General features: G+C 46.6%; 1 protein-coding gene across 2 annotated transcripts in view; it reads left to right on the top strand.

Moving 5' to 3' along the window:
* Window positions 1-12,775, top strand: part of LOC115144884 (DENN domain-containing protein 2A-like) — a 58,055-nt gene that overhangs the window by 28,836 nt on the left and 16,444 nt on the right. Inside the window, exons 2-9 of one of the 2 annotated variants that reach the window (XM_065003050.1) lie at window positions 2,986-3,072; window positions 5,312-6,346; window positions 8,727-8,854; window positions 10,834-10,952; window positions 11,192-11,389; window positions 11,797-11,890; window positions 11,985-12,029; window positions 12,413-12,600. In XM_065003050.1, coding sequence (XP_064859122.1) covers window positions 2,987-3,072; window positions 5,312-6,346; window positions 8,727-8,854; window positions 10,834-10,952; window positions 11,192-11,389; window positions 11,797-11,890; window positions 11,985-12,029; window positions 12,413-12,600 — 1,893 coding nt within the window. In that variant the 5' untranslated portion in view covers window position 2,986. Of the gene's footprint in view, window positions 1-2,985; window positions 3,073-5,311; window positions 6,347-8,726; window positions 8,855-10,833; window positions 10,953-11,191; window positions 11,390-11,796; window positions 11,891-11,978; window positions 12,030-12,412; window positions 12,601-12,775 lie in introns of both variants that reach the window. The other variant, XM_029685985.2, reaches the window with a different exon arrangement.

Raw genomic sequence — 12,775 nt, 5'->3', positions numbered from 1 at the left:
AAGCTAGCCGTTAGCAGGCCGAATTAGCAAGCAGGGAGATAGCGAGGGCTAGAGAGTTAACCTTTGGGGGACGTCGCGATGGGGTGAGTCTGTTTATTTATTCCTCTTCATGCGGTGAGCTGGAGATACAGTGATTCAGAAAGCTCGCGGGCCTTGGCCAGCAGATGGATCTTTGGCGATGTCGCAGCGGAAAAGCCTGTTGAAACCCCCTCAGACGATTATGTCGGCGGACCAGTCGTGATGGATCGGCGGGGCTCCGTGTCGGCAGTAGAGGGTCAGTAGAGGGTCCAGGCCAATTGGCAAATTAGGTATTTTTGGACCTCTTCGGGTAGTCGGGAGATGGGCTTAGCTCGAGGCTAGCTCCAGGCTAACTGGTGCTTGCTCTGGGACAGAGACGTTAGCCAGGAGTAGCCACTCGGATTGCAGCTAGCTATTTACGATGATCCGGTATAAAGCTTCAGAGCTTGCGGTAGGAATCCGGAGATGTGGTAGAGAAAAAGCAGTCTGATATGCTTTGGGTAGATGTCGCGCTGGTGTCCTAGTTAGCGTTGAAGACCGCTAGCAGTGGCTAGCTAGTAGCTAGTTAGAGCTAGCTTCTGATGAGGGTTCCGATTCTAAAGTATAGAAAAAGCAGATCCGTACCACATTGGGTGATGCGGGTTGCAGGAGAGTATATTCAGCCTGTGGTTGGGAAGTGAGATTAAAATATGTACGAAATATGTACAGAAAAAAAAAGAGGAAAAACTATATTTACACTATACAGGACGGGACAAGACAAAACACACGTCCGACTGCTACGCCATCTTGGATCAATGTTGCATTACACCTTTATTCTAAAATATGTACTTTTTTTTTATCCCTCATCAATTTACACACAATTCCCCATACTGACAAAGCAGAAATTTTTTTAAAAAAATTAAATACATTTTTAAAAATGAAATATCACATTTACATAAGTATTCAGACCCTTTATTCGGTACATATCCTAGCTTCTGGGCCTGAGTAACATGCAGTTTACTTTGGGCATGTTTGTCATCCAAACTTCAAAATACTGCCCCCTACCCAAGAGAAGATAATGCTGCCACCACCATGCTTCTTGTTTCTCATGGTCTGAGAGTCTTTTAGGTGTCTTTTGTCCAACTCCAAGTGGGCTGTCATGTGCCTTTTACTGAGGAGTGGCTTCCGTCTGGCCACTCTACCATAAAGGTATGATTGGTGGACTGCTGCAGAGATGTTTGTTCTTCTGGAAGGTTCTCCCATCTCCACAGAGGAACTCTGGAGCTCTGTCAGAGTGACCATTGGGTTATTGGTCACCTCCCTAACCAAGGCCCATCTACCACGATTGCTCAGTTTGGCCGGGCGGCCAACTCTAGGAAGAGTCTTGGTGGTTACAATCCCTCCGTTTAAGAATGATGGAGGCCACTATATGTTCTTGGGGACCTTCAATGCTGCAGAAATGGTTTGGTACCATTCCCTAGATCTGTGCCTCGACACAATCCTGTCTCGGAGCTCTACGGACAATTCCTTTGACCTCACGGCTTGGTTTTTGCTCTGACATGTGCTGTCAACTATAGACAGTTGTGTGCCTTTCCAATTCATGTCCAGTCAAAATAATTTACCACAGGTGCACTCCAATCAAGATATAGAAACATCTCAAGGATGATCAATGGAAACCGGATGCACCTGAGCTCATAGCAAAGGGTCTGAATAATAAGATGTTTATGTTTTTATTTTTTTAATAAATGTGCAAAAATCCTATTTTCACTTTGTCATTAATGGGGTATTGTGTTTAGATTGATATATAAAAAAAAAAGTTTAATCAATTTTAGAATAAGGCTGTAACATAACAAAATGTGGAAAAAGTCAAGGGGTCTGAATATTTTCTGAGCGTACCGGATGGTAGCCGGCTAGAACAGTGTCTTAGGATCAGGACAGGGTACTGGCTGGAGGCCGGCTAGTGGTGACTGTTTAATGGTCTGATGGCCTGGATATAGAAGCTGCTTCTCAGTCTCTTGGTTCCAGCTTTGATGCACCTGTACTGTCTCCACCTTCTAGATGGTAGCAGGGTGAACAGGACCTGGCTCGGGTGGCTGAGGTCCTTGATGATCTTTTTTGCCTTCCTGTGACACTGGATGCTGATGATGTCCTGGAGGGCAGGCAGTGTGCCCCCGGTGATGCGTTGGGCTGACTGCACCACACTCTAGAGAGACCTGCGGTTGCAATTGCCGTACCAGGCGGTGATACAGCCCGACAGGATGCTCTCAATGGTGCATCTGTAGAAGTTTGTGAGGTCTTAGGGACCAAGCCGCTGTTGCGCCTTCTTCACCACACTGTCGTACACGCCAAGGAACTTGAAGCTTTTCACCCTCTCCACTGCGGCCCCATTGATGTGGAAGGGGGCGTTCTCTCTCTGCTGTCTCCTGTAGTCAACGATCAGCTCCTTCATTTTGTTGACGTTGAAGGAGAGAATATTTTCCTGGAACATTGTTGGCAATCAGGCCTACCACTGTTGTGTCGACCGCAAAGTTGCTGATTGAGTTTGAGACTTGCGTGGCCACGCATGGGTGAACAGGGAGTACAGGAGGGTGCTGAGTGTTGAGGATCAGCATGGCAGAGGTGGTGTTGCCTACCTTCACCACCTAGGGTCGGCCCATCAGGAAGTCCAGGGCCCAGTTGCACAGGGCGGGGTTCAGACCTAGGGTCCTGAGCTTAGTGATGATCTTGGAGGACACTATGGTGTTGAAGGCTGAGCTATAGTCGATGAACAGCATTCTTACATAAGTATTTATATTGTCCCGATGGGATAGGGCAGTGTTCAGCGCAATGGTGATTGCGTCCTCCATGGATCAGTTAGGGTGGTATGCAAATTGTAGTGGGTCTAGGGTGTCTGATAAGGTGGAGGTGATATGATCCTTAACTAGCAGTCCAACTCTGCTAACTGGACTGTGTCGGTCTGTCTGTATCTCTCTCTCTCTGTCATTGCAGGATGCCAGCTGCTAGCACAATGACTGGTGGGAGGGCCCTGCTGCTCTGTACCAACACTGACAACTGTATCTACCAATCAGTCAACGGGTATGTATTGCATTACTACTTCCTGTATACATTTTACAATCCACTCCATGGAACCCCTTAGAAACCATCTGAGGCCAACAGTGCCAGTCAGACTGTCCCATGTGGTGTTCCAACAATGGAAGGGCAGCAGGGCAAAGGTTTCCATCTGACAGCTGGATACTGTTACTGGGCACCCTGCTGTCGCTAGTGCTGGTGAAGCCCTAAGCCATGGATGGCACAGCTTAAAGAAATACCAAAATATCAGAAAAGTCCAATCAACAGAGATCAATTTTTCCCTCTCATGCAACTCCTCTTCACCCAGTTGAACCTGTTCCCCTTGTCTCCTCCTCTGTCTCCCCGTCCTCTGTTGCTCCACCGTCCCCCTCCCCACCCCTCCTTGTCTGTGGGTGAGAGGAAGTCTTCCCATAGTTCCCTGCTCTTAGCCAGGCTCTCTTTATGAAACTGGCCATTTCCCTGCCAAGAAGAAGAGAACACTATTGATCCCCCCTCCCTCCCTCCGTCTGTTGCTCTTCCACCCTCCTCTCCTTTGCTCCCCTCCCCTCCCATCGCACTCTCTTTCTCTTTTTCTTGGCTTTGCAGATTGACTTAGTTTCCCCCCTCTGCTGCTCCATGCTTCATAAAAACCATAGCCTCAACTGAAGGCAGAGAAAGCAAACTACTAATAAAACAATGAGAATCTGTCGCCCCAAAAATCAGTCACTGATCCTTGTTGTTCATAATCGTAATTTTATAATATTTCAACACCATTTATCATTCAAATGTAAGGGAGTTGAAGGGAATTTGTAATGTAGTTTACGTTTTATCAGGAAGGCTGGTCGAAATACTTGTCTAACTTCATCCAGTAATACAAACAAATCATCATCATCAGCATAGCTTCCTGTTTCTTCTCTTCTTTCCTATTAGCCATGTGTGGAACTGTCAACTTACCCTCATTCTCTCATTTGCCGTTTTTCATCAACAATTATTGGCAACTATCCACCACCAGCTACCTTAAGCTCCGTCATTGGAACTCCTTTCCCCCAAAAATGACATATTGCATTCCATCTTAGTCGTTCGTTCAGTTAAGCATGTACTCGATTGAACAGTCCGTTTCCTTTAAGTTTCCCTCAAAATTGCAGGACTTTTCAATTTCATACATACAATAATGTGATATCATCAGAAGTTGCAGTCAGAGGCCACGTTTCCTCCGTTTGTTTTAAAGCCAAATCATTTGAACTGGCTTTGATCCAAGATGGAGTCAGTTAGTGGTTCAGCTTTAGTTTAGACAAAATGCATGTCTCTACCCCAGCCTCTCCATTTACTGTGTACACTTTCATCCTCCCAGAAATGGCTGTGCTGCTTGTAAACTTTGACCTAAAACCTTGAGTTCAAACTGTCAGCACCCAGTCATCATGCCAAAATGACACAAATTGGGTTCTACTGGGGGTGGTTGTTTTACGAGAATTCCTACTCATTTACTCCATGAAATCAAGTTGTTTTGTATCTGACGTGGCTAGAGGGTTATGACAGAGATATTATGTGGATATCCAGAATTAGGAGATGTCAATAACTACAATGCTTTGTGTACTCAAATATATGTCCTTCTGAAAGCTGTCATGCACACTAATAATTGGATATTAAACTGATTAGGGCAGTAGGCCGAGTATGGAAATAGTCCTGTAAATACCTTACTCTGCTTATCTTAGTCGGCATAAGGTCAAAATGAAAGTGAGCATACGCCGGTTATTAAAACACCAGCATAAATGTGTTCCAGCGGAGGACTTGATCTGTACCAGCAGCCTCTTATTTGCGAGTGAAGTCAGTTCGGGAAAAACTGAAAGTTTGCATCATAGTTTTCACATACAAACGTTATATGTCTGACCTCAGAATCAAATAGGCTAAGAAAAAATGTTATGGTCATTTTGGTAGAACGTTTATTTTGATTGGTGATTTTCTACATTTATTAACATTTCTGATAGCAGATGTGTCCATGTAAACAGGATTATTAGGGAAATCGTTTTTGCAAAGCATGTAAACGTTTTAAACAAACTTATATTAATCTGACTATCCACAATTGTATTCTTGTGTGCATTTAACCGTGCTCAGTAATTATATGTCCACTCATATGATAAATAGTGTGGTGCTCACAGTTATTTTGACCAGGAAGGGTTTGGCACTGCTTTCTCTAATGTGTGTGTGTGTGTGTGTGTGTGTGTGTGTGTGTGTGTGTGTGTGTGTGTGTGTGTGTGTGTGCGTGTAGGCTCCAGTGCTGCTGCTTGAAGGTTGAGGCTCAGTCTGTGGTCCCCCAGCGGCCAGACGTGGTGTGCGGTGACAGGGACACCTCCAAGCGGCCCCTCTCTCCCCTGGTTTCCTCTCTGGACGGACCAGGCACCATTGACACAATGCTCACTCACAAAAGAACCACCTCGGACCCCCGTACCACCATGGAGAATGGACTGGGCGGCTGTAGCAAACTCAACAAGACCCTGGCGGGTCTGAAGACCAGCGCCAGCATCCGGGACAAGATCTCCCAATGGGAGGGAAAGAAGGAGACCACCCCTACCTCTTCTACCTCCCCTGTAGTTGGAAGTGGTCTATGCCCGCTGAACACAGCGCAGAAGGAACCAGAGACTGTGCGAAAGAAGGAGACCACCAATACCTCAGAGGTCCACAGGTCCGACAGTAAGTGGTTGGCCAGCTGGGATAAGCAGGACTCTGGGAAGGAGAACTCAGGAAAGCTGGGGGATTTACGGCCTAAGTCTCCTGAGGGCCCCACTACCAGGGACAGAGAGGTGATACTGGATAGAGGACCCCTCAGAGGCAGTAGTAAATCCACTGAGACAGCTAAGGACAAGAAGTCTGTTTTGACTCACATTAAGAAACTGGAGCAGGCAATGAAAGAGGGTCCCACCAAGCCCTCCTTGGAGTTGCCTGGGAACTATTTCTGCCCCCCTTCCCAGGAGGAGCAGGAGGGGGCGGAGAGGAAGGGGAACGAGCCCATATTTGGGACGCTGGAAGTTGCGGGGTCAACGCGCCGGCGGAGGTCAGGTGACCCTGAGAACGTGTACACTGAGCCTGGTGCTGCCAGTCCCTCCATCAACCCCTTACCCAAACCCCAGCGCACATTCCAGCACCACACCCCACCCAGCACCCCCGCCTCAGGCCTGGGCCTTGGCAAGGGGAGACGTAACCTGCCCCCTCTGCCCTCCATCCCCCCGCCTCCCCTACCCACCTGCCCGCCTCCAGGAGTCTGCAGGAGACCCTGGGCAGAGAGAACCAGAGACAGCAGCAATAGGTAAGAGACCAGACAGAGATGAAATGAGACAGAAATGGGAGGGAATACAGCACTCTCAGATTCAGATTAATTCATTGCTACACAGCAAAAGGTCGGTGGTACAGTATTTTCTATCCGTACAGCATTTTATGTCAACTCTGACAAAGTTCTTAGTGACATCTTTGCCCGTACATGTTTTTCCCCAACCCCACATACTTTATCCTCTCATCCAGTTTAGCTTCTCATTCTGCACATCTGCAATGAATCAGAGGAGGGGGTGATGATGTCATCCTCATTCTACTCATCATTCTAGAGGATGAGGTCATTGGTTGGAGCTGTGGAATGTACACATGGACCACTGAACCATGCCACGAGTCTCCTGGCAGGAAACAATAACATATTACATTGTGTGTCTGTGGTAGAGTGGCCCTTGGAATATCAATGGCTTATGTTTGAGTAATTCTATGGCTCTATCATAGCATTGCGTTAGAGTACCTTCCATTTTCAACTATGAGCAGCTAGCCATGAAGTGTCCGTGTGTAATGTGTGTTCTTAAACTGTCCTACAAGAGACACTAAAGGCGGATGTTGGCATTTATTGGGATGACTCATATATTGGAGGCAGCTCTGAAAGGTAGTCACTAGCTGGCACAGCCACAAAGTCATAAAATCTGATTTGAAACCTAACCCTAACCTAAACCCTAACTTTAACCACAATGCTAAGCTTAATACTAACCCTATATGTCAAATTAAAGACAACAAGCACATTTTTGTTTTCAGGAATTTTGTGAAGGAAAAAGGAAACTGCACACTGCTCTTATCACCGATATTTAATAAGCTTATGTATCGGCCACAGGAATGTTGATAAAACATTGTCAATCCTGACTTTATGGATGGCCTATCTAGTGGAAATCATTCATCCCAATAAACTCAACCTGCAAAAACAAAAGGCTTCTAAAAACACAATACATGTTTTCAAGTATCCAACGAAAGTACAAATGTGGATTCAAATATTTCAATTGATTTCTTCAGTAGACTGCATTATTGTTAGCCCAAGTCTGGCTGTGTAACATTCCAAACCATATGTGGAGGCTTCACACTGCTGAGGTCTGTATTTTCAAAAACCTTTGTGAAGTCAACCTCAGTCAGTGTGTGCCCAAAATGGCACCCTATTCCCTAAATAGTGCACTACTTTTGACCAGAGCCTATTTGGGACTCTGGTCAAAAGTAGTGCACTATACAGGGAATTGGGTGTCATGTTGGGTGCAGCCTTAGTCTTTCTCTAGGAGTTTTACAGTTGAATAGCTGGACTATTGGAAGAGATGCTGTCTGTTTCCCCACTGGGCCAGACTGTTAGGCAGCTCTGGAGAACACACAGAGATGGGCATTCAGAGCTGTCCAAGAGAAGCGTCCATCCGTCCGTCCGTCTGTCTGTCTCACACAGCACACGCATGCGCAGGCAGGCACACAGAGACGGGCATTCAGAGCTGTCCAAGAGAAGCGTGCTCCGTCCGTCCGTCCGTCCGTCTGTCTCACACAACACATGCATGCGCAGGCAGGCACACAGAGACGGCCATCCGTCCGTCCGTCCGTCCGTCCGTCTGTCTGTCTCACACAGCACACGCATGCGCAGGCAGGCACACACAACACACGCAGGCACACACAGAGCACACGCAGACACACACAACACACCTTTTCCATCTACATAGATGGGTATTTGTTCGAGACAGAAACGGGTGTCTTTCTTAGCTCTTACCCAGGTCCCAGAAGTAGAGAGAAAATGTGCAAACAGTTGATCTTGCGTTTTTTCACCACGAGCTAATACAGTTGAGCCATAGCCAGATTATTTGTGCAGGTTAGCCTTTTTCTTCATGAGTCGTGTTCCGAAGGCAGTTCTGCAGTGTGGTCACCAGCTGGCACAGCCACAAAACCATCAAATCGGATTTGAAACCTAACCCTAACCTTAACACTGCTAACCCTAACCTTAAATTAAGACCAAAAAGCTTATTTTTGTTTTCATTCATTTCTATATTATAGCCAATTTTGACTTTGCAAGTGGCCTATCCAAGGGGAAATCGCTCAGTTCTGCATCCAGGACAACACTCATGACAATAAACGTCAACCTGCATTATTTGTGACCCTTATAGTAAAATATTATGAATAATAATAATATAAGCCGTTTAGCAGATGCTTTTATCCAGAGCAACTTACAGTCATGCATACTTACTGGTGGAGCACATATGGGTGGTCCCGGGAATCAAACCCACTACCCTGGCTATACAAGCAGCATGCTCTACCAACTGAGTTACAGAGGACCAGAGATAATGACTCACGCTTACACAATTATATATTTCCTACCTGGTTGATCTGTGTGTGTGTGTGTGTGTGTGTCTCTCCTACAGGAAGTCCTATGAGTTTGAGGATCTGCTGCAGTCGTCGTCAGAGAGCAGCAGGGTGGACTGGTACGCTCAGTCACGACTTGGCCTCACACGCACTTTATCAGAGGAGAACGTCTACGAGGATATCCTAGGTAACACACTCTGGTCTTAAATATATGTTTGTATGACATGGGCTTGATGGCTCAGTTGGTTGGAGTTGTTGGTTGGTTTGCAACACCATAGCTGTGGGTTTCCTGCATGGACCACATATGCTGGTATTCCTATATGTTCCTAACACTGTAGAACAGTGGAAGCCCTCTGCAAGGGTTGACTTGGGCCATGGGCCCCTCTGCTCAAAGAGTTCAGAGAAAAGTCACTGCCACAGAGTTCGAGGTCATGTTCAGTAGGGTACACCGTAGCAAAACGCTTTGCAGTGAAAAACAAAAAAGCTGTGTTTTTATTGGGCATGTTTAGGTAGTACCTCCCCATTTCACTCTGTACCAAAATGTTTTCTACTTACTGAACACGACCCAGGTGTAACTAAGGTTGTGTTTTCTTTTGTGCGTGTTCTTTCTGTGTTTCTGTAGCTTTTTAATTTAGAAGAGGCACGCTGCTTCAGAATTGTTATTAGTAATGGCAGCTGCTCTTACCTACGTTCCTGCGTTATTGTTTTCTCTGTTATACTAACCCCACCTTCTGCCTTTTCCATGTTCTGTGAGGTCTTAGGTGAGCTGGTCTGCTGTGTGATTGTCTCTGAGGCTGCTGTGGGGGGCATATTTGCGTGACTTAGTCCCCCGGGGCATTTTTAGCAACATGATCCATATTTCTATGGTTTTCATCACTCACACTGTTGTGTTATGAGGATTGCTTGTTACATGTAAGGTATATTCAGGTCAGTGCTGTAGGGCTTAACCATAACAATCAAATGGTGTTTTTAATTGCATTTAGATGATGCCGATACTTAGTCTGTCGTTTCTTACAGTGTCACAGTGTAGTACTTAGAGTGAATTCTCCGACATGGTCCACCGAACCCCCAGCTGCCCATGGGTTAGGTAACTCATAAGTGCCAACTGGAGAAAGAGCTAGAGCTGGAGCTACAGAGAGAGAGAGACAAAGGCGGGACAGTGCATTACGATAACTGGGCTAGGTCTGAGTGTATTCTCATAGGGCTGTCTATAGTCTACACCATACATACTCTTAACAACTCTACACACTCTTAACAACTCTACAAAACTCCAGTCTGCTGTTTCAGATAAATAGAGCAATAACTCTCACTAAGTTAAATCTCAGTAGCACAGACTTTGAATAGTATAGTCAGTCAGTGGTATTAGTCACTTGAAACAGCCATTGATCTAGCTGATTCCTTGATTTTCTGAGAGGAGAGGATGGGAGGGGAGGAGGAGGAGGAGAGGATTGGAGTGAAGGAGGAGGAGGAGAGGAGAGGAGAGGAGGGGAGGGGAGAGGAGAGGAGAGGAGAGGAGAGGAGAGGAGAGGAGAGGGAGAGGAGAGGAGAGGAGAGGAGAGGAGAGGAGAGGAGAGGAGAGGAGAGGGAGAGGAGAGGAGAGGAGAGGAGAGGAGAGGGGAGGGGAGGGGAGGGGGAGGGAGAGAGGAGAGGAGAGGAGAGGGAGAGGAGAGGAGGAGAGGAGAGGAGAGGAGAGGAGAGGAGAGGAGAGGAGAGGAGAGGAGAGGAGAGGGACTGGCTGTCGCGGTCCCTGTCTGATGTCCCCCTCCAACAGGTCCATCTGGTGGATGAATCGACAGGGGAGAAGAGATGAGCCCCGGCTCTGGAAAATGGGCCTCTCTGTCCCTGCCTTAATCTTATCTGCACACACAGCCATGTTTAGAGTTACTGGTAGGATCAGTCAGATACTGATGTAGTTTATCTTGGTGAAATATTAGCTTGGTTGCAAGCACTGCTGCTGGCAGGTCTGTACATACGCAAATCTGGAGCAAACAACCAAAACATACCATCAATGAATTAGAGCACTCATTTGAGAAGGTTGCCGTCAAATGAATAACGTTGGACATTAGAACCGTGGTTCGGTAGGATCACAGTGTGTCGCTGAGTGTAGAATGGAGGTGACAGTTGCTGTGTGTTAATGGGATGCTTTCTGTTCTGATTCCTCTATAGACCCTCCGTCAAAGGAGAACCCTTACGAAGATATAGAGTTGGAGAAAAGTTACCTTGGAAACAAGTGCTCTTTACCCATCTCCTCCCCGTCATGCCCAGTCCCCGACACACCAACCAAGGTACATAAGACGATACACTAGAATGAATTCTCCTTGCTAGTAATGTGCATTCTACGTATAGTGAATGTGGTTACAGCATAGTGATCAACCTCTTATAGTGATTAGATTGTGAACTAATCGTCAAAGGCAATAAAGGCCCACTATACAATTTCAAGAGAAGTGAACAAACATACATATTGATACACATCTCCTCCCCCTCCCCCTATATCTCCTGCTCTTCCTCCTCTATCTCCCACCAGCTCTCCTCAAAGCCAGTTTTCTTCAGGCAGAACTCAGAACGTCGCAGCTTCAAGCTCCTGGACCCGCGCAAGGCCAACCGGGACACTGGCATTTCCTCACCCTCTCGCATCAGCCCCCCCTCCACCCCCAGTAGCCCTGACGACACCCCAAACCTCTCAGGAGACCCTTACAACCGCAGGCGCAGGAAGATCCCCAGGGTAAAGGAGGGGGATACTAGGCTACTGAAACTTCCTCCCATTCCCATTGATTTCCAGGCAGTCTACTACTCTCATATGTCCCAATCTAGTGCAGAAGGACAGAGACAGTTAAAATGATGTGGTTAGACAGGAGACAGACAGTTAAGAAGATTTATTTTGATAATATATTTCCTCTAGAGAGAATGTCTCCCAAAAGCTCTGAATGGCATTATGTGGTTCCTGCCAGTCTGGCTGCCAGTCTGCTAATGCCTCCGTAATTGCCTTTTTTGGCCTGGTAATGACAAACGAGTTGGCTAATAAAGCAGAACTAGCCTGGCACCCAGTTCCAGGTTAATTATGTAGTGAGGTGGGTGGTTCTGAGAAGCCGAGGTTGCTGACTGTTGTTGTCCTGCTTCTCCTCAATACAGATGGTGCTGAAGATCAACAGCATCTTTGAAGCAAGGAGAGGGAAGAAACGCATGAAGAGGGTGTCTCAGTCTACTGAGTCCAACTCAGGGAGAGGTGAGGCTGGGGGAGACCTTCCAGGAACATCAAGGGGGGCCTCAAGTTAACAAGAGCTGTATCTCACTCTTTTTTGTCTTTGATGCAGTGACAGATGAGAACAGTGAGTCGGAGAGTGACACAGAGGAGAAATTGAAAGGTGAGGAGATCTCAAATATCTGTGTGTGTTTTTGGTTTTACTATCCTTGTGGGGAACAGAAGTCCTCACACGGATATTAAAACAAGGAACATTTAGACATGTGGGGACATTTTGCCGGTTCCCACAAAGAAAGTTACTATTTTAGGCTTAGGGGTTAGGTTTAGGGTTAAGGTTAGGAGTTAGAGTTATGAGTGTGGGGTTAAGGTTAAGGTTAGGTTAATGGTTAGGGTTAGGGGTTAGGGAAAATAGGATTTTAAATGTGAATCAATTTTTTGGTCCTCACAAGGATAGTAAAACAAACGTGTATAGGACTCCTTTGTAGAGGGGGCATTATTGTCTGGAGGATGTCCTTCCTTTGGTTAAAGTGTATGTTGTTGTTTCAGTTCACAGCCAGCGTCTGTCGTCAGTGCAGTCCATGTTGAGGCAGACGGGGCGGTACCGGACACTGGAGAGGGACCTGATGGACCTACAGGAAAGGAAGCTGTTTGAGTACTTCATAGTGGTGGCCCTCCATAAGACCAAGGCTGGAGCTCCTTACCTACCAGAGGTCACTCAGCAGTTCCCTCTGAAGGTAGGCAGAGCTGACACTTAGTCCTCAACCAACTGGATATGCACTGGCCATATAATCAGTGAAAAAATGATGTATAAAACACAAGTAAGTGTCTGGTGTTTTTGTATGTGACCTACCAGACCAGAATGTGTCTTTGTGGGTTTTACACATGCATCTCTGTAGTTGTGTTAAATTG

The sequence above is a fragment of the Oncorhynchus nerka genome, linkage group LG17 (assembly GCF_034236695.1).
Source record: "Oncorhynchus nerka isolate Pitt River linkage group LG17, Oner_Uvic_2.0, whole genome shotgun sequence".
NCBI lineage: Eukaryota > Metazoa > Chordata > Actinopteri > Salmoniformes > Salmonidae > Oncorhynchus > Oncorhynchus nerka.
The sequence above is the reverse complement of the archived record's forward strand: the minus strand, read 5'-3'. Positions and strand labels throughout refer to the sequence as shown.